General features: G+C 40.5%; 2 protein-coding genes across 2 annotated transcripts; both read right to left on the bottom strand.

The window, feature by feature from the left end:
- Positions 1-248: 248 nt before the first annotated feature.
- On the bottom strand, positions 249-3,927 carry LOC141604874 (uncharacterized). The gene is made up of 3 exons (XM_074423424.1): positions 3,328-3,927; positions 1,170-1,679; positions 249-742 (listed from the first exon to the last, which is right to left on the bottom strand). The coding sequence occupies exons 1-3, from the start codon at positions 3,553-3,555 to the stop codon at positions 536-538; spliced, it is 945 nt and encodes a 314-aa protein (XP_074279525.1). The 5' UTR covers positions 3,556-3,927; the 3' UTR covers positions 249-535.
- A 564-nt stretch (positions 3,928-4,491) lies between these two features.
- LOC141604873 (auxin response factor 17-like) lies at positions 4,492-10,011 on the bottom strand. Its single transcript, XM_074423423.1, has 3 exons — positions 8,836-10,011; positions 6,335-7,079; positions 4,492-4,801 (listed from the first exon to the last, which is right to left on the bottom strand). The coding sequence occupies exons 1-2, from the start codon at positions 9,931-9,933 to the stop codon at positions 6,369-6,371; spliced, it is 1,809 nt and encodes a 602-aa protein (XP_074279524.1). The 5' UTR covers positions 9,934-10,011; the 3' UTR covers positions 4,492-4,801; positions 6,335-6,368.
- Positions 10,012-20,964: the final 10,953 nt, after the last annotated feature.

The following is a 20,964-nucleotide window of genomic DNA, read 5'->3' as shown; positions in this document are numbered from 1 at the left end:
TTCGTAATTATTTTTTACTCCGTATTATTTATGATCATTTTATTATATTTAGTACGATTTTACGTCAAATTGTTAAGTAATTTAACAACATTTTCTTGCATAGATCTATCCTCCTCCTAAATGTACATTGATCAATTTCACTAGGATACTTTTTTACTCGAAACTCATCATTAAACTCCTAAACCATCATCGACAACAGAGTAATCTCCTCATCCCAGATGAGACAGATGCTCTCATCGTTATTTTGATATGCAATGCAGGAGTATGTTCTTTTTATAATAGAGATAGAAGGGCACATATATAGTGGAGTATTATTTGCAAGGGATCCTAATTTCCCAAAGTTACATCACCCAATTTTCAGAGCTGACCAAGTTATCATTCCCTATAGAAGTATAGAACCCTTGCATTGAAAAAGCCTCGTGACGGCCTGAAGGGTATGGCATTATCGGCAGAAGTACAGGAACATGATGAATGATCAATCGTTTGGCTTTAGATGCCAAAAAATTCTCGCGGGTTGATGATATCCATGGACGGTTCATTCATCTACGCCAAAAGTTGTGGCGGGTTGTTCTCTGGATGAAGTAGGTTGTTCTGTGGAATTTGGTTTCTTGATACCAGAAGACACCTTTACCATTGCCGGTCTCAACAGCCGATCACCCAGAATGAAGCCGCGCCTGAATTCTTGGCTTACAATGCCTTCTTTGAATTCTTCTGATTCCTCTCTTGCAATGGCCTCATGAAACTACACCATGGAACATTTAGGATGTAAGAGAAGCTCGAATATATAAAACATCTTCTATCTCATTTAGTGCCTTACTAACTACTATGGAGTATACAATAATACGTATGATACGAGAACTAAATATCATAATATCGAACAAGCATACAATTGAAAACATTACAAGCATGGTTGAGGTTGATGTCCACCCAGTACCCAATGCTTTCAACTAGACTGATCGTTTGTCTTGATCATAGACCGGGTGAAAAGAAAAGAATGGAGGTAACACGATAACCAAACACCCCCCGAGTTTTAAAATTTCTCTCACAAAAAAAGGTAGGCCTGTGGTGGTTAAATTTGAAGAAAGGGACAAAAAGAAAAGAATGGAGGTAACACGATAACCAAAATGCTAGAAGTAAGCATCAGAAAAATCAGAGAAAGTGAGACTTACTGTTGGATCAAAAGGCTTTCCGACTGTAGCTACGACAGACACCCGTAAACTCCTCATGATTTCTACAAACTGCTTGTATATACCCTGATAACTGGTATCAATCTGTTTTTCCCTATCTGTTTCTGGTTTCAGCTGCTGCTTTGCTCTCTCAAAATTATCGACCATGGGAAGAAGACTCTCAATAACTTCTCCTTGTGCATCACTTCGTACTGAAAGCTTCTCTTTTTCCGATCTCTTTCTAAAATTATCAAAGTCAGCCTGTAGCCGAATATATCTCTCTTTTCCAGCAGTGATCTCTTCTGACATAGTTGATATTTTGTCAACCAACTCACTATTCTCAGTTTCTAATCGGTAAAAAGCCGTCTCTATTTCAGCAACAGTGTGAAAATCCCCCGCTAAAATAGCCTCCTTATAGAATCTAGTTAGGGTTTCCACACTTTCCCACTTTTTCTTTTCCCCTGTGTCTTCTATTTCCCCAACTTCTTGCTCATCTTCCTTTTCTTCTTCCATCTACAGAAAAGCACCAGTTACAAAAAATTCAAGGGCGCAACTTATCAATAAATTGTAAACCGTTTCACAAGTTGGAGATTAGCATTCCGTCAGTCAAAAGTATTTGTAACTTAATACACCTTGGAGAACTGTTCCCTCCCAAATGTATGCTGGATTACGTTTCGATCACTAAAATTAATAGCTTCGGTTAATTGGAGAGATTAAAGAGGATTAGGGGGGAGGGTTGGAGGAACGGGAGAGATTCATTTTACCTCCTACAAGCCAGATTTCAATTCAGACAATGTAAGGAATTGGACGGAAAACAAAGCCTCCACTTTTCCCTCTCCTACCTTCCTTTCCCGTCTTCCCTTCCTACGTTTGTATCCAACCCATGCATTAAGCTAGAAGTCTAGAACATACAGATTAAGAATTTTCTTTGAATGGTTGCAATCATCAGATGATAACAATTTAAAAAAAAATTGACACAGAGGGAAGTGATGGTGATGGCAAGAGAAAAATGTGGTGCACTCGTTGGTTAACTATTACTCCTATTCAAAGCTCAACTAAATTAGGGGTTAATTACTATACACGGTGTAATAGAGGATAAACAAGGGAGGAAAAAAAAAGGATAAATGAAGACATACGAATATATGATGGTGGTGGTGGGGACGGGAAACTATGACTCCCGTAGAGGTTTACTTTTACTATCAAAACTAGGAAGGGGGATAACTATAACTATGTACTTCTTACGGGTAATATATTACCGTTTCTTCATCTCCTTCCTCTATCCACCATCATCGTTACCTCCCTTTCTCCTTTGTTTTATCCTTACTACCCGTATAACAACAACCTCAACGATGCAAGCTTTTCGGGTTACATTATCCTAAAGAATGTGTGTTACTAGCAAAAGTTCCCTTATTCCAAGCAAGTCCGAATTGACCCAATTCTCAAAACATCACAAACAAGCATAATATAACCATGTTTTCATGATAAGCTTTAACCAAACTTATCAGTGAATAAAATCCAGCGACTTGCCAACTACCAAAAAACCTCAACACCTCATCTTCTACTTCCTCAGTTCCATTTAATTGTATACGTTTTTCAAAATATATGCACAAATATTATTCTAAAACACGCGTTACTTTACTTAAATAACCCTACTAAACGAACATTCACTAACTACCATATTTAGATGCTAGCTAGCTCAGCTCGCAAAGTCATGAAAGGTCGTACCCATGACCAGAGTTTAAATCCCGTCCGCATCAAATTCCCCCTGGCTTCCTTTACACCAAAATAAACTACTCCCTCCATCCCAGTCAACTGTTGTCCTTTGATTTTGGCACAAAGACCAAGGAAAGGGGAGGGGTCAACTACTAAATGACAAGTGGAACAAATTGAGTGGAACAACAAATGACCGGAAAGGGAGTGTAAGAAGCGCATTATCAAATTGCTCATCAAGTTCATTCTTAAAATAGAAAGAACAACAATTTACTGAGATGCCCAAAATGGAATAGGACAACAAATGACCAGAAAGGGAGTGTAAGAAGCGCATTATCGTCTTTAGCAGGTGGTTTACAGTGTATTATTATAAAAAATAAAACCGTCTTACAAGAGACTTACACAAATCAAGCAAATTAATCAATTTTTACAGCAAAAGAAAGAAGCATACAGTGTTAATAGAATCATCTTGTGCAGAAACAAAGCATTTGAAATCATGGCTTCCATGATAATACCCATTATGTGAAAATGAATAAGGAATTGAAAGAGAAGAAAAAGTGTAATTCTTTGAAGGTAAATTGAAAGAAATAGGGGTAAATTTGTTGGTATTTAATGGTTGTTTAATAGATTGAAATGAAGCATAGAAAAAGGGATTAGAACTTGATAGAAAAACAGCCATTTTCCTATGGTTATTACAAATAAAACAATGTAAGATTATGAGATTATTTGGTATAATAAATTGAAAGTGATAGATTGTGTTGTAGAGTATTCTAGAATTAGGGTTTGAAGTATGGAGGATTTTAATTTAATTTGCAAGTTGAAGAAATAGTAAATTGGAAGATTGGGGAAGATGGAGATTGGGTAGAGTGTAGGAACTAGGATTAGTTGTGCTAAATTTTGGGCAATTTTGGGTTTGTTGTGGATCCTACACAAAACCCATACATTTGATAGAAGTGTAGTCCAATTGTAAAATCCAAGTCATAGTTTATTGTGAATCCACCACAATTTGGTAATACCAATTGTTGAACATGAATCATTTGTGATCCCATGGATGTCAAAATCAGAAGGTCTCACTCGTGACCGTCCTAAGCTTATAACGTCTCACAATCCTTTTTCTGCTTGCTCTTCCACTTGCAGCTTGTGACGAAAAGTGTCAATTACAAATGAGGATTAGCATGTCAAAATTCATAGAATGACGAGGATGAGGATAATAATTTTGGGATAAATTTTGAGGGAGAGAGGACCATAAAATTGCAATGGAAGGAGTATAAACATATAATACAACATGAACAGAAGACATTTTTAGTGAATTAGCAACATACACACATTAAAATTAAGATGTACTCTTTACTAAACCGATTCACAAGAACTTGAAGCGTCTTACACAAACTAAGTAGTCTTTTGACCTTAGGACTTGGCCAAAAAGACACTGGCCCAAGTTCAACATGTCTAAACAACTTAGATGCAATGGTACTTGCTCTTTTTGTCAAAAACCCAGCTTCAGAGACTCGGGTTTCAAACAAACCTATAACGGCTTTGTCAGAGAGCATCCATAAGACCATAAGCTTGCTTCGGTTTTTATGTCAATTACATGGACTACGAAGAACATGCTAAATTTGAAAAACAACTCACAACTTAATCCACACAAAGCACCAATTTCCCGTTCGCACGATTGATAAATTACAATTATGTCCGCTACTAAACTGAAAGGAGATTAGACGATTATTCAAACCAAGTTCATCTGGGAATTCCTAGTTTAGTTTTACAAGTGTTGCAAAACAGCAAACTCCAGAGATATGAAACTACATTAGGAAGCTCTATAAATACTACGTGTTCCTTAGTGAAATAGATAGATCTGCATATATAACACCTACGGTATGAACTGCAACGCCTGGTGCAAGCCTGAGTTCACTAGTTTACCTGACCTGAAACCATGGGTAAAAAAAAATTGCATCAGTTTTGCAAATTAAGGTAATGAATGTCGGACATTTCGTTAATCAATAAACTGAAAACGAGATGGAGTAAGAAAATTAATCAAATTGAGAACTCTTCAAATCATGGCAAGTCAAAATGTCGAGTACAGGCAAAGCGAGAAGCCGAGAACATATCCTATATACCGTGCTAGACTGCTAGTAATGATGTTTCTTTTCATATTTCACTCCTAAACATAAAAAATCACTTGTATGACCGGAGATGAGACACGATCAAGTACTACACAAAATTGAAGATCTATCTTGTTCGGAGTCTTATCTCATATCCCGACCTCACCTATTTTTCATTTTTTTTCAACATATCAACAAAGTAAGACAGTTATTACATACTCCCTCCTAGTCATCAGGTTCTTTACGTTTTCCTTTTTGGGTATGTTCAACAGATTCTTTACGTTTTCCTTTTTGGGTATGTTCAACAACACAAGTACCTCCAGAAAGTCACATGCACCAAAAGCAAATGTACAGAATCTGATGAATTGGCCGGAATATTTATTAATTTCAAAAGGGACGTGTCAAAAGGAGAGAAAGATAGGGCATGAAATGGTACATCACACAGGACAGATGATCGTCAATGACTCGGCAGACAGCACACACAGGAGTGTCTTAACCTATGCAGAGACAAGAGGGAGTGGGTCCTGTAAAAGACCGAGTACCAGAAACAAAAACTAAGGCTTCACGAACAGTGTCGGTCCGATGTCTAGACTCCTAGTCACCTCCTGCTGTACCCACTTGATTGTTTTCTTAAACGGACATGAAAAATACACGACACGCATTTAACATATTCAAAGGATGTGAAATACAATGGGTGGAGCAATGGCGATTTCGGTTCCTAAACAATAGCGCCCTTAATTAATGGAGAACCAGTCTGTAGGACAGTCTAGTATACCATAGAAGCCTTGGTAAACAAAGCAACCTGCTCACTCTAGTTTATCTTTCAATAAAATCCCATTTTAGCGAGGTTCCAAACAAAGTATGGCCTAAAAAAATCAGATGCAAGAAAGCCCTTTTTGATCAGCAAGGTTAGCGGATACAACAACATCATTACCGCAATGCCTCAAGAGATTCCACTTACGGGTAAGGGAGTCGGATGCACATACAGACATACTCTTATGGATTACAAAATCATCTAGTGAAAGGTTTTACATCAGCCTGGCCCTCATAGCTGGGATACTTAAATCACAAGCAACCATTGATGGTCAATTGATCAATTAATCAAGTGCAGATAAAAATTTCAGAAACAAAACAGAACAGTCAGCTAGTAAATTACAGAGTCATTTGTTTAGCACAAATTCTCAGTTACGACAGACCCATAAACTGGATAGTTAAGACAGTGTGATAAGTTTTCAGAGGGTTAGTGGGTGTGATTTCTTTCTTAAATGGGAAGCATTATATAATTGTTAGACGTCTCCCAGGAGACTAGCTGTTCTTCAGTACGACTGGTAATAGAACAAAAGATCAACATAATACCTGTACAAACTTCCATCCGAAAACAACAGATATTTTACCCATTCACGAATCCTCCGAGAGGTGGACTCTCACACTGAGTACCAATCTTATCATGTAACTTCTTGTATGAGTTCGCCATTGGATGATCCATGGTAGTTGCTGCACCTTTTGCTCCACAATCATCATATTCAGTAGTACTAATTTCATCTATACTGTTGAGAGGTTTTTCCATATGAATGGTCTTGCCAAAGAGCTGGAATGAAGTGATACCGACTTCTTTGGTCAAGCCAGGAGACTTTTGTTTGGAACCCGCTGTACAGAAAAACTGGACACTGTTTTGGCTATCAGGTGAAGGTGTGTCTTCAGATGGAGTTTTACCAGCATTCAAATCAATGGGTCCTCCATTTGCCCTCTCTGATACACTATCGACGTGAATATCACGGTGCAACTGATGTGTACCATTGGTATTACTAATATTAGGTAAATTTGATATAAAAAAGTTACTTTGCCTGGCTCCCTGCATGCCCGCAGGAAAAGAATTGTGATTTAAAAAGGATGGGCCCAACTGGCTCATCATTGAACTGAATCCAACAGACGGCAAGGGGAACTCCTCCTCGCCATCATATAGTCCTGAGTTAGTTGAGTACTTGAGTTTTTTTGTGGGTGGAAAAGTAGTGTGGATAGGTGGTGTTGGAGGAATGAACTCGACCTGCCAAGGGCTCACTCTGTTCATGTTTTTCAGAATTTCGTGTTCGTCCCATTTCACCTGCAAAACATATAAAGGAAAAAGAGATTATTGTCCATACTCATATTATATGCAACTTGAACTTAAGACCATACAAGCATATACTCTGCTCAAATAGGAATATAATGTGATTCTTTTTCCCATTTTGTGCACAAATATGTAAAAGATAGGTGCTATACATAATAAGGCGTATCAGTATACAGAAGTACTATAAAATACTTGACCGGATTCAATGTATTAAATGTTTCAAAACATAATAAGGTGTATCAAAAAACAGGGGTTCAGAGTTGGTATAGGAACTAGAATGTATTTGAGATATTTAGGGGTGAAAAAGATAAAGAACAGAAGAAAAAAAAAAGGTAGATGATGTTTTTCGATTCTGAACTCTTTATATTTAACCCATTTAAATCGCCAGTGAATGTGGATTATATTACCACATCTTATGGATTAGAATAGGCAGGGTTAATGAATAGTTCAGAAGCAATTAGCTGTCAGCAGAGTATGTCACAACCAGGTTAAAGAATGACTGCACATACTAAACACCAACATGCACCACCGTCTGCATAGAATTAAAATTGCCCATCAGAGACAGAGGGCATGTCCACTATTTGTACATCCTCAATATTTTCCCAGTACTTAATAACAGGACACAATTCGTATTTTTTCCCTGGAACTTCTGTTACACTTTCTACAGACATTAGCTAATTTTTTTTTTTAAAGGGAAAACTTGAGGATATTTATGTTTCACGGTATAAACTTTGTACGCAGGGTCTCAGGCTTAGAACAAAGAAAAATTGGTTAGGTTGTCGATTAAGACAGTAAATGTATAACCACCTTACTTAGGCAAAGGCATAAATCATTGTACCAATAATATGGATTCCATCTAATTTGGTGCACTAAAGTCTAAAACCAATTTTTTTCCCCAAAAAAAATCCTCCTTATTAGGGAAATTTTAAATATCATATCTGACAGACTGACATTTCCAACATTCAGTCTCTTTTATTTGAGAAACGGCACATTCAGAAATTTTTCTAATGATCCTAACTACGGGCGGACCTTCCTTTAGGCACGGAGGGACCCAGACAGTGCTTTTCAAGATCATGTACGAGCTTAATTTATACTCGTACACAAGCTAGAACTTGGGGTCCTGTTATCCCGAATCTTGGCCCCCTCTGGTTTTTGCCAAGATCCGCTTACCTTAACACATATACAACATATGACCCTTCATTTCCTCTGAGCACCATCGCTCAACCTAGAAATCAGAATGCTCAGGTAGCATGACCTTCAGCACTCAGCTAATAACAAATCAAAAGTATACGACTATGGGTTCATGACTACGTGCACTCGCCCTAGCCCTGGCTCTAGCCCCCTATCCATAGTGCAAAACGCTTCACAAATTAAATTGCGCCACCTAATACATAAGCTGCAAAACGCTCCTCATTGTGACAGCAAAAAAACCAGTACCTGGCCTCCAGACACTCGCATACCACGACATCTAGCAATGCATCACTATCAAATGCTTTACAACTAAGCCAGTAGAACACGAAATCAATTACCAATTACCACACATTCCAATACTACGTTTGCATCAAACAATCATCAACAATCGTCAAAATGTAAGTGCATTGCATAAACAGAAGCTAATTAGCAAACAATCAAACAAATCCAAATCGGATATTATTAAGAAACTACCAGTACCACATTTTTCAGATAAAAACAAACAAATCAACAAACATTCCATTCAAATCAAATTAACAGCGCAAAACCCGAATAATACCTCAAGCATATGCCAAGTAGACCCACGGAACAACCCACTATCCCTAACAGAAACCGCCACAACCGTCCCTTGAAACCACTGCAACCTCGAAGAATCCTCCGTCTCGGTCGCCATCTTAACCCTAACCCCTTCAGTCCAATACACTCCCAACGACCTCTCCACCCTCTCCGCTGCCACAACAAACTCCGCCACACCCGGTTTCGGATAATAAACCACCTCAAACCCTACCCCACGCGCTGCCCTCTCAGCCGCCTCAACCACCACCTCAATCACCTTCTCCCTCCCCTTATTCTTCTTCACATACCCCGGTGGCGGCTCCAAATTACCATAAACTCCCTCCGCCACCGGCATAACCGCCTTCGGCCGCACTGCTCGTCGTACTCCGACGAATAACTCGCCGGAAGCATTTTTCCGCGTAAAAACGACAGTATCTCCGGCGACGAGTTTTTTACTGTTAACGAATTTACTCCATCCTGTAGTAAGTAAATGTCGACGTGGCGTACCGCGGTAAATATGTCGAAACTCCCAAGAATTACCGTGAATATCCGTGATCCGAAGCGTTTGAACCGGAGGATCCGCGTCAAAATCTAACGGCGGAAAAATCGAATCTGCGCAAAATCTCGGAACTGAAAATCCTCCTCCGTTATTCGCATCTGACGGCGTCAACACCTTCGCAAACGAAACGACGTCGTTTTCATCACCTCCTCCACCTCCAACTCCTAATACTACTCTGTTATTCTCCGAACCTTCGAATTCATGTTCACCGAAGTTTCTAGAATGTTCTGGAAGGATATTGAGAGGTTGAAGACGGATCTTCGCGAAAACTTCGTCGGTGTTCACGTCAGCGAGCAAGGAAACGTGTTCGACACGGCAATGAATGAACGGCTTCGATGTGACGGCAGGTGAGAACGAGGAGAGTGGAATCGACGGCGTAGGTTGCTCCACGTGTCCTTGAGGGAAATAGTAAACCCTAGAGTTAACTACTGGTGGTTGAACTAAGCTCCCTGCACACGCTTTCCAGATTCTCTCGTCGACGCCGTTGGCCTCCGCCGCCGCGTTCGGCGGCGGAGGCGGTGGCGGGATGTATTCTCTCTCCATTGATTTTTTTTTTTTATTATTATTTTTTTTTTGTTTTTTGTGAGAAGTGTTGGATTTGATGGAGATATTTTTGACGCTTTGTTATGGTGGTTAAAAGAGAGAGGAGTGTTTAAAACAATGTGAATGGAGGTAAGAAAATGACTAATTTACCCTCCGACAGGTTAACTACACTAATTAATTATGTTTGTTTTATTACTCCTTTTGTAAGACGGTTTTAAATTAATATTGCGTAGAACGAATGTTAACGGCCACAATTATGAAGAATGTTCGTTTTATAATATAGTGTGACGATCAGTAGATGGTCAACTTTAGATGAGTATTTAAAACGGATGTAAATTCATAATATATAGTTGGCGAAAATTAAAAGATATTATAAAGAATGTCCGTTTTACAATATAGTTCAAGTTCAGTATATGATCGGTTTAGACAAGTATTAACTATTTTGCAAATTATAGGATAATAACGTCGTGTTACAGTTTGAGTCTCTCAAACGGTTCTTTTATTGGTTAAGTAGTCAATTATTACGCGCAATAAACAGGCTCAAACGGTTCTTTTATTGGTTAAGTAGTCAATTATTACGCGCAATAAACAAACACTTTCATATGTAAAAAAATCGTTTTAGGATGTGAATCGGTATTACAAAATGGGATAATGTAATTAATGGTTTTCTTGTAGTCAATGGTTTGTAGGGGTAAAGGTAAGAAAAAAATACAGTAAATGATGGGGTTGTAACAAGATTAATGGAGGGTAAAATGACGAAAATGCCCTTAGTAGTAGTGGAGTGAACTGCTAGTGTTTGAAGGGGAAAGCAGTTTGAGGGAGTGGGAGTGGGGCCCGCTAGATTTAGGGGGGAAGTCAATACGAACAAGCGGTTGAGATTGATAAGGGTGGAGAGATTCACTAATTGCGATTTATTAGGAATTTTTTGGGTTTAAAACTACCCTATTTTTTTGGGTTTAAGATAAGTATTAGTACTAATTAATTAATTAATAATTATTTTCTTGTTAGATAGATTTTTGATTGTGTAAGATTGATTTTTGTGTTTTTATATATATATTTTTATAGATTTGAAAACGAATTTTTAGCGATTTAAATTCAACCAGGAGTAGATTGATTACTAGATATTCCGTTATTTGTAACTCAATTTTCGAAAACCAATTTCGTAAAATAATTAAAAAGAATCATTATTTGTCACAATTTTAAATCACAGTGTGAATGGTAGTATAGCCAATAATTAATTACATAAATTTATATAGCTGATGTATTAAATTATTGAATTTGACTAATTTGAAAATTATACGAGTATTACCTTAGGACGGCATGGCATCATGAATTAATTAAAAAATTGACAACTAACCTAAAATTGACTCGACTCAAAATATTCTGACACCGTTAAGGCGTCATTATAGATGATCTTCCTTTACTTTTTGTTTGTATTGTTAAATGTGTTGTACCAAGACATTTTAATAAATATACTTTGTCAATAGATAAAGAATTCACAAAATCTCATTGAAGACGGGCAATATCCGTCAGAAGCTTGTGACGGATACCGTTTTCTCTCATAAAATGCCAATTGAGAGGTGAGTGGGAAGCACATGGGGGGTGCCCCACCTTGTCCCCTCTACCCTTTTGTGAGAGGTCACAAGCTTGTGACGGGATTAGCCCGTCCCAAGCAAGACTAGCTATAAAGAATTTAACTCTTAAGATGTATGTAAATAATAAAATTGGTCAAATAGATGAATGCCCCAATATCATAATGTATAGAGAATGACAAATTCTTCTTCGGAGTACCTACCATTTATACGCATTTCCGGTAGAATTTGACCCGTTTTACATTATCCGTCTTAAGAAAAACCAATGGATTAAATTCAGTTTGTGGACCCGAAAAGACAGGGAATTAATAAAACTTATTCTTCTTTTAATTAATTACTTGTAATTATTTCCGACTTTATTATTTCACTAATATGTTTGAAAGTCATTTATTAGAAATGTCATAATATGAGCCAAAAAAACTATTACTGCAACTGGGATTCTACTGTACTGTCATATTGTCATACTCTGCTGCATGTTGCATGGACCGCAGGCAAATTTATTTAATGCAAAAACAATTTTTGGACCAATTTTTCCTATACACAAATTCCATTTAAGATGGATAAAACCCGTCTTAAGTTTAAAACGGATCAAATACATACCAAATCACATGACAAGCTGCCTAGGAAATTTTAAAAAATTTGTTTTTTTTTTATCATCAAGTGGTAGTGTTTGACTCATTTTAAAAATTAAGATGGATACTTCTTCTTAAGCAAGACTTACCGTGAGTTTGTAACCGGTAATAAAAGGCAATATTCATGAGAATTGAACAATTTTTGATGTAATTTAATTTTGGAACACAGCTAAAAATAGAGGCTACTATTTTGTGTCTTTTACTAGTAATTACTCCTAATTTTTGAACAATATTATAGGGTTGTCCCCATTTTAGGCAGAACTTTGCAATAATTGTATGTATAAATTGATAGTCTTTAAATAAGGGACTCTTGTCTTACCTTACCCTAGAAAACTAGGTCTGTATGTTTGTTTGTTGGATGGTCCATGGTGTGTTTTAGGTCGACAAAATGATTAATATTGGCTCTTTCGAGAATTTGTTTTAGTTTAGTCAGAGGTCCTGAGTTTGAGTTATCGACTCATTGTTAGTATTGTGAATAAGAAAAGTTTAACTCTTACTTTAACTTATTTGGTCTTGTTCATCTTTTTTCAGTCGAAAGAACACGACCTTATTGTTATTACGGTTTTATAATTAACACAAATTCTCATTGAAGACATGACATATCCGTCACAAGCTGAAGACGGATACCATTTTACCTCATGATATCTCCACTTTTTTCTCTCTCTCGCAACACTATTCATGTGGGCCCCTTTCTCCACTAACCCATTTTGTTACCATTTTATCTCACAAAATATCCGTCAAAATAGAAGCAAAATCTTGAGGAATAATTGTATAATTAATATGAAAAATTTAAAGACAAATTTAATGTTGTCATATGACGGGTTCCACATTTCACATAATGATTATACAACTTAAATCGTTTTATAAGAGAGATATTATAATTATTAAGATTAAATGAGGTAGATAACAGAAGAAAAAACATTAAAATTTATAAAGAGTATTGTCGCTTTCGCGATCTTATGCTCGTGCTCGAATGGGCTCAATTCGATGGAGACTTAACTATGTTGCTCTACTAGAATAGACATTTTGTTTGGGTGGACCATTACATTTAATTGTTTACATAGACCATACGAAATTACGAATTATCTCATTACACACATCGTTGTAACTTATAACAAAAAAAATAAATTGCCTTGGTCTATTAACTAGGAAAAAAATATGGGTGATTAAATAAATAAATAAAAAATACTAATTAGCATGTTGTGATAAGATTGTGTCACTAACAAATTTTAGCATCTATAACAAACTATGACCTTGTAATTTTTTTTTTTTTTTTTTTTTTTTGTGAAGCTATGACTTTGTAAATTTAATACAATAAGACTTCTAGTTGAGTAGATATTGCATGTGAGAAATTGAGAATCCTAACAATAAGAAAAGATATGTATTTTTTATCACAGAAATGTTTCACCTTCACCACTCAAATAGGATTATTGACCTAAATTGTTTTTTTTTATAAAATCGTCTTATATTATAATGTTAACATATCAAATTGAAATATTCATTAGATGATTTTCCTATTTTCACTATCATATTATTGATACGAACTCGTATGATGATTTTTTCATTTTGTTTAATTTATCCTTATATATTTTAAATAAAAAGAACATTAATCTCTTATAATACACTTTTGTATAAATATTAATTAATTCACTAACTCGAACATTATTGTTTTATTTTAATGCATATGAGTCGATCGTAAGTTTAATATTACCCCAGCTCAAATTTTATCATTTAAACTAATTTCTATTTTTCTGTTTAATTACACTCGCTATATTTTCTAAAATACAACAAAAATATTTTATAAAATATAAGAATAAAAGTTAACTTAAGTGATAAAATACTCTTAATCCAACCGTGAGATTAGGAGGTTGATTCTTACCAGCGGCGCTCATTTGAACCCAAAAAAAGGAATATTTTGTAAATTATGGCTTTCTTGCATTGATGGGAAATGAAAGAAGAGTAAATATAAATTGGAAAGAGGGGATATGATTAGTAAGTTGATTAATGTAATTGTATACATAAATTTAATTATGAAAGTGATTAATAAACTGTAGAAAGTAGACAATTAATTATGATTGTGACAAAATGAGCTTGTTTGTGTCTCTTTATCTTCGAGACTACTCTACCTCAATTGTATATTTAACCAATTTTATCACATTATTTTTTTTTTTGACGGATATTTTATCACATCTTATCTATATAAATTCAGAAGACAATATTCAGTGTACAACGCGCCACCTCATTAATGCATTTTTTTTTTTTGAAAATCCATGTTATGGTGGGACCCATGAGTGTGCAATGTATTTAATTATTCAGATATCCGTCTTTTTAAACATGCGATAAATTCCGTCTTGCAACAAATTATATAAAATCATATTATGAAAATATTCTTCGAATTAATATTATGATAAAATTTTATACATTCTGTATAAATAAAATTAATAACATATACGAATAAGTAATTACAAATGCGAGTAAATGTAATTGAATTACATAATTTTTAAAACAAAATTACACGATAAAATTACATAATTTCAGAAAGGAATTACACTTATATACGGGATCGAACATAAACGGAAATGAATTACAAAAATGAATTACATGTATTTTTGTTATTATTATTGTACCATGCAGCAACAAAATCACAACATAATTTTTTAAAACTACAGGGTACAAATTTTTTTTTTCAAAAAATCAATCATGACAGAATATTAACTTGGAATATAAACTCGGCATCTTAACTACCAGCCGCGCACACCGAAATTGGTAGGTGACAATGATAGGAAACCGAGTTAATATAGTCTTCAACAAGCATTTAAGGCTATTTTTGTTTTTTTTTTTACTCTAAAAAAACAAATAAATAAATTTTATTTTAATTTACAAGTGATTAGAAAAAAATTTAATAATTTTTTTTAATAATTATTTAATAAATAATTCACAATTGTTATAACAAATATTGTTGTTCCGGGTGTAATTCCAGAGGAGTTATATGTTACCACCCGTGCTTGTAGAATGACGTCTTTAGTTGAATCCTCCTTGCGGTCTCCTGAAACGATGAACAAACTGAGGGCTCGGCTTTGGACCGAGCGAACTCACTTCGACGCTCAAGTCAGTAACTTAGAGAGGTAAGTTGTTGTTACTTGGCAAAGTACGTATTGTAGAGAGATAAGGAAGATATTACCAGATGAATAGTGATTCTTAGGTTAAATTGTGGATCCTTTATTCGATGAGAGTAGAGGAGTATTTATAGACTTTCACCTTTTGTCACGTAGTGGCCAAGTGGCTAGCAGGTGGAAAGACTGTCTTACCCCTCGGCCGAGGGACCCATGGCAGGCCGGCGGGCCCTGTTGACTCACCGCCGAGGGGTCTTGGATATGAGTTCACGAATGTGTGCCCATTTGTTGGTTGCCCGGCCGGGACCCATCTCGACAGCCGACAGCTGCGTCGGTTAAGTTTTGTCTAAGCCGTTGACTTGCTGTGGATATCTTTGACCTTGCTCAATATGTTGACTGGTCAGCGGGTGCAGAATATGCCCCATCAATTTGCCCCCAGCGTAGTCTATGTCGTGGTATGGGCTCCGATGTATGCTGAGCGTATATTCTGCGCAAGACAAATTTTCTGCCCCGACTTCTTCTACCTCGGCGCGGCTCTGCTTAGGCCGTACCATATCCCCCCTCCACATGGTTGTGTAATGGACATCCGATGTGGAAAAGGCAATGACGTTGGCTGAGACCAGGGTGGAGAGTGCCGGTTGTTTCTGATTGCCCCCTGGCCGGTGCTTTCTGGCTTGGTTGATCATGTGGCCGGCGGAGAAACGGATACTTAGGAATTTGTTGAGGAAGATGAACAGGCAGAGAGATATGAAGGGGCGTGTTGAAGACGCTTGGTCACTGTTGCATTGATTGACGTTCAACTGTTGCAACGATTGACATTCCGTGGTTGCATGTCCGACACGTGTCTGTTTGTTGATTGGCTGACGTTTCATGGGCTGAGCCCTGATTGGTCCTTCTTCATGGGCTTTCCCCTATAAATAGGGCAGTTAGACGATAGTTGGCTTCGTGTGGCTCTGTCTTTTTAAGGGGGAGGTCCCTACAGTTAACTTGTTCCGCCGGCTTCATCATCTTCGGGCGTCGACCCCCGGTAAAGCGGGGTGGTACAGCGTGCGAGATGGAGCGGGCGTCCTCTCACCGAGAAGCTTTCTTCTGCAAGGACTGGAAGGGGCGGTGGGTGTACGTCGAAGTCTTGGGATGACTATCCATTGCCCGGTCCTTCCAAAGACAAGTCAACTTGCGGTGCGAGAGTAAGAGGGGCGTGAAAAATGGGTCTCCCAGTAAGCTCAAGATGGATGCCAGCAAGGTTCCTCTTGGTGCGGACGAAGAGCGGGCGATGCGTTGTTTGATCTTTGAGAAGGGATGGGTGCCCCGACTCGGATTATTCTTCGAGGATGAGCCGCTTTGCCGCGTCGGTCTCATACCGGCCCTCAATCGGGGTGAGTAGGGTCGGTGTGAGGCCCATCTTTACTGTTACGCTCCCGATTTTATAGCTTTGTTTTACTTCTTTTATGTAACTCTTATCCGGTTTCTTTGCAGACCGGTTTGGCAGGATGTCCGAGAGGACCTTGAAGAGGTTAGGGCTTGATAAGGACGGGAACGTCGTTGAGCGGCACCCTCAGGCTGACGCGCGTGATCGTAGGCTGGCTCCCAACGAACTTATGGATAAGCAGCTGAAGGCTATGGATCCGGCGGCGGCTCAGGCACGGGTTCTCGGAGGCGTGCCGAAGAGGAAACCAAAGGCAGCGTCCAGATTGGCAACGGCGTCAATCCCAACTCCTTCTTCGACCCCAACGGCCCAGAAGGGACATGTGGAGGTCATCGATGTCTCCGAGGAGGTGGTGACCGTTGCGAAGGGCCCTCCTCCTCCGAAGAAGAGAAGAGAGCCACTGCTGGCTTCTACCGTCGCCGGGGAAAAGAAAGATTCACCCGGTTCTCCGTCTAAGAAGGCCCGGACTGGTACGGACCTAACCTGTGGTTCAGACTTAGCTGGTTCGTTATGCATTCCCGATGACGAGACTCTACGATGTGTCAATGAATGTTGACATGGATGCTATTTGTGTAAATTTTTTGTAGATCCGCCGTCGGCACCGCCGTTCTTTCGAGCGGCAATTGGAGAAGCGACACGAGAAGGCGGGTGATAGGAATGTCACTGTTGACTCGACTTGAAGGTCCCCCGCCGAGCTTGTGGCGGAGGGTACAAGAATATCCAAGAGGTCGGCGAAGTGGACTCAACCGGCCGGCTCCTACCTTATGGAGCAAGAATGAGGCCATGGCCCGGGCCGGCCAGCCCGATCCAACGGCTTAAGCTTGACCTCTCCGCAAAGGGAGAAGCCGGGAAAGCTAAGCTTGACCTCCTAGCTGCTCGGAAGCGTGCGGAGGAAGCCGAGAAGCGACCCATCGGCCGAGAGGGCCAAAGTTGAGGCCGCTTGATGCCACCCGCGCCCGATTCTTTGGAGGAGCGGGACAGGTATAAGGGTGGCTACGACGCCGTTGTTGCCAAAAGGGAAGAATGGAGGGTGATGTATGAGGCTCAGTCGGAGGCACTCGCGGACACTAGGGCTGTTCTTGCCCAAAGGGAGAAAGATATTGAGGTGCTTCAAGATAAGATCCTCCCTGACTTGTGCGCTCAATTCCGGGATCAGGCCGAGGAAGCGACCAGGGAGGCAATCAAGAGGCTCATTCCTGAAGATTCCTTCCCGTGGGAGAAATTGAACGACTTACGGATGAGATGGCCGATCGCGGAGAAAGCGATTCGAAAAAGAGGAGGCGGCGAAGGCGGCTCAGATAGCCGAGGCCAAAGCGGCCTATGATGCAAAGGTGAAGGAGGCCGAAGAGGAGGCCGAGAGGTCAAGGCATGTGGAGATGGCAAGCTTTCCTCCGGGCCGGCCCCACCGAGAAGTTGTGACGCCGCCTGCTGCCGATGGTGGGCGATCATCAGCGTAGGGAGACGGGCGGTCGTCACCGGACTCATCCGGCGTCTCGGATAGCTTTAGTGTTCGGGGCCACCTCGAGCCTTTCCTCCCGCCATCTTTTGGCGCTTCAAATATCATGTCTGTAATCTTTTGCTTTTCTTTTCCTTGTTTATGTAAAACTTTGGTAGGTTGCGTTTTGGCTTATCCCTATGGGGACGGCCGTCGTCTGCATTCTTCTCGTCTGTAATCTGTTGTCATTAATGAAAGTTTGCTTGTTTTGCCTCTGGCTTGGCCGAGGTCTTTTCTTGTCTTCTTGCGTTATTAATTGAGCGCTTTTTCATTTTTACCTTCGGCTTAGCCGAGGCAGCTAGAATGCGTATCTCAACTGCGTTTAACGTCTTTTCTTTGAACATGTTAGCGTATCGACCGTTGTGTCCCCTGCCAGGCCATCGGCGGACCGAGGCGACTAGGGGTTACGGCGCGACAGCGCACGTTAGCGCATCGATCGTTGTGTCCCCTGCCAGGCCTTCGGTTGGCCGAGGCGACTAGGGGTTACGACGCGACAGCGTAATTTAGCGCATCGATCGTTGTGTCCCCTGCCAGGCCTTCGGTTGGCCGAGGCGACTAGGGGTTACGACGCGACAGCGTAAGTTAGCGTATCGATCGTTGTGTCCCCTGCCAGGCCTTCGGTTGGCCGAGGCGACTAGGGGTTACGACGCGACAGCGTAAGTTGGCGTATCGACCGTTGTGTCCCCCGCCAGGCCTTCGGCGGGCCGAGGCGGCTAGGGGTTACGGCGCGACAAAGACATTCTTGGGGATTTGCCGGCTTGGGCCGGGGCGTCTACCTCGATATGACCGTGGAGGGGATAAACACTTTGATGGAAAAATTGGGTGATTCTTCATTAGATGTGAACATGCGTTGGGGTGCCAACAATTGTTTTGGACACCTCCGCCGCTACACAAAGTATTTCCTGAGATTGTCAGTGTTCCAATGGCTCATCAGAGGCACACCCTCCATGTCGGTTAGCCGGTATGTACCCGGCCTCATTTCTTCAACCACTTTGTAGGGACCCTCCCAGTTGGCCGTTAGTTTACCATGAATGTTTCCCTTGTTGGTGGCGGCCGACTTTCTTAGGACTAGATCCCCTACTTTCAAGTCCCTTTTGTGGACTCTTCGGTTGTAAGCTCTTCTCATTCGGTTTTGGTATACCGCCAAGTTGAGGCGTGCTGTATCTCGGCTTTCTTCAACTAGGTCTAGGGAGGTTCTTAAGCCTTCCTCATTTTCAACCGGGTTAAAGGTGGCCGTTCTGAATGTCGGCACCGTTGCTTCAATTAGCGGGGGCGCCGGACCGTAGACTAAGTGGAACGGACTGTACCCCGTTGCTTCTTTCTCCGTGGTTCGCAGGAAGCATAGGACGCCGGGTAGTTCATCGGCCCATCTTCCCTTTAGGTCTTCAACTATCTTCTTCAAACCATTGAGGATTGTTTTATTGGTCGCCTCACGTCCGTTGCTCTGTGGGTGACAGAGACGGAGGAGTATGCAAATTTGATATCGAGTTCTTCCCCGACTCATTATTGTGTCACTCCAAAACTCTCGGCCGTGGTCGAATACCATGACTTGGGGCAACCCAAAACGAGTTATGACATTTTCCCAGATTACCTTTCTTACTTGCCGTCGTCTTTTTGCAGCACGCTTTGCTACGACTTCAACCCATTTGGTGAAGTAATCAACGGCGACAATCAAGAACTTTCTTCCGTCGGATGCCGTTGGAAATGGCCCTAGTAGATCCATCCCCCACTGTGCGAAAGGAAGGGGATTAAGTACCGGCTGCAGGTCTCGGGACGGCGCATGTATCACCGGAGCATGCATTTGACAGTTGTTGCATTTTTTGGTCTTGGCTCTGGAATCCGCAAGCATAGTGGGCCAGAAGTAGCCGGCTCGGAGAGCTTTGTGGGCTAGTGTTCTTGCCCCCATGTGATGGCCGCAGATGCCTTCGTGAATCTCTGTCAGTATTAGCTCCGCGTCGGCTGGACCGACGCACTTTAAGAGTGGCCTCGTCACGGACCTCTTGTACAATTCCCCTTCAAACACCAAGTACCTTGCTGCGATCCTCTTTATTTTCTGCGCGAGACTGCGGTCCTCCGGTAGTTCACTTGTCAATTTGTACTTCATTATCGGAGTCATCCACGTTGTCTTGGTCTCTATGTTACCCACCATGCCGACGGCCTCAGTAATGCTCTTGGCATTCCTGATGTCCACCAGCACGGTTCGGCTGACATTCTTGATGGTTGAACTGGCGAGTTTTGAGAGAGCGTCAGCTCGGTTGTTCTCAGACCTGGGAATGCATTGTATCTGAAAGGATTTTAACTTTGAGGTGTCAGCTTTTACCCTTTCCAAGTATCTTACCATCCCGTCGTCTCGAGTCTCGTACTCTCCTCTGATTTGATTAGCCACCAAAAGTGAATCTGTTTTCAAAATGATGTGCTCCGCCCCTGCGGCCCTAGCTAGCTCGACTCCGGTTATCACCGCATCGTATTCGGATTCGTTGTTTGAGGCCGAGAAGGTAAATTTCAAGGCGTACTCGAACTCGTCCCCGTTTGGGCTGATGATAAGTATGTCGGCTCCTGAGCTGTTCGTCGTGGAGGACCCGTCGGTGTATACCTCCCATACTCCGGGGTTTTGCTCTTCTTGGTATGTGCATTCGGCCGGGGAAATGCGCCGGTCTGTCCCTTTATCGAGGACTTGGCTTGTATCGAATACCGAAGCGGATAGCTCTCATCGCCCATTTGATGAGCCTGCCGGATTGCTCAAATTTTTCCAATTCTTTCTCCAACGGCTGGT

The sequence above is a fragment of the Silene latifolia genome, chromosome 10 (genome assembly GCF_048544455.1).
Source record: "Silene latifolia isolate original U9 population chromosome 10, ASM4854445v1, whole genome shotgun sequence".
Classification (NCBI taxonomy): Eukaryota; Viridiplantae; Streptophyta; class Magnoliopsida; order Caryophyllales; family Caryophyllaceae; genus Silene; species Silene latifolia.
This window is presented reverse-complemented; position numbering and strand designations above follow the sequence as displayed.

What these genes read in the sequence shown, in the direction of transcription:
- LOC141604874 (XM_074423424.1), bottom strand. Translation starts at nt 3,555, where the DNA reads ATGGCTGTTTTTCTATCAAGTTCTAATCCCTTTTTCTATGCTTCATTT. An exon ending in AAGATGATTCTATTAACACT is followed by an intron (nt 1,680 to 3,327) that starts GTATGCTTCTTT and finishes GCTTTTCTGTAG; the next exon opens with ATGGAAGAAGAAAAGGAAGA. An exon ending in GAAAGCCTTTTGATCCAACA is followed by an intron (nt 743 to 1,169) that starts GTAAGTCTCACT and finishes TCCATGGTGTAG; the next exon opens with TTTCATGAGGCCATTGCAAG.
- LOC141604873 (XM_074423423.1), bottom strand. Translation starts at nt 9,933, where the DNA reads ATGGAGAGAGAATACATCCCGCCACCGCCTCCGCCGCCGAACGCGGCG. An exon ending in CTACTTGGCATATGCTTGAG is followed by an intron (nt 7,080 to 8,835) that starts GTATTATTCGGG and finishes TATGTTTTGCAG; the next exon opens with GTGAAATGGGACGAACACGA.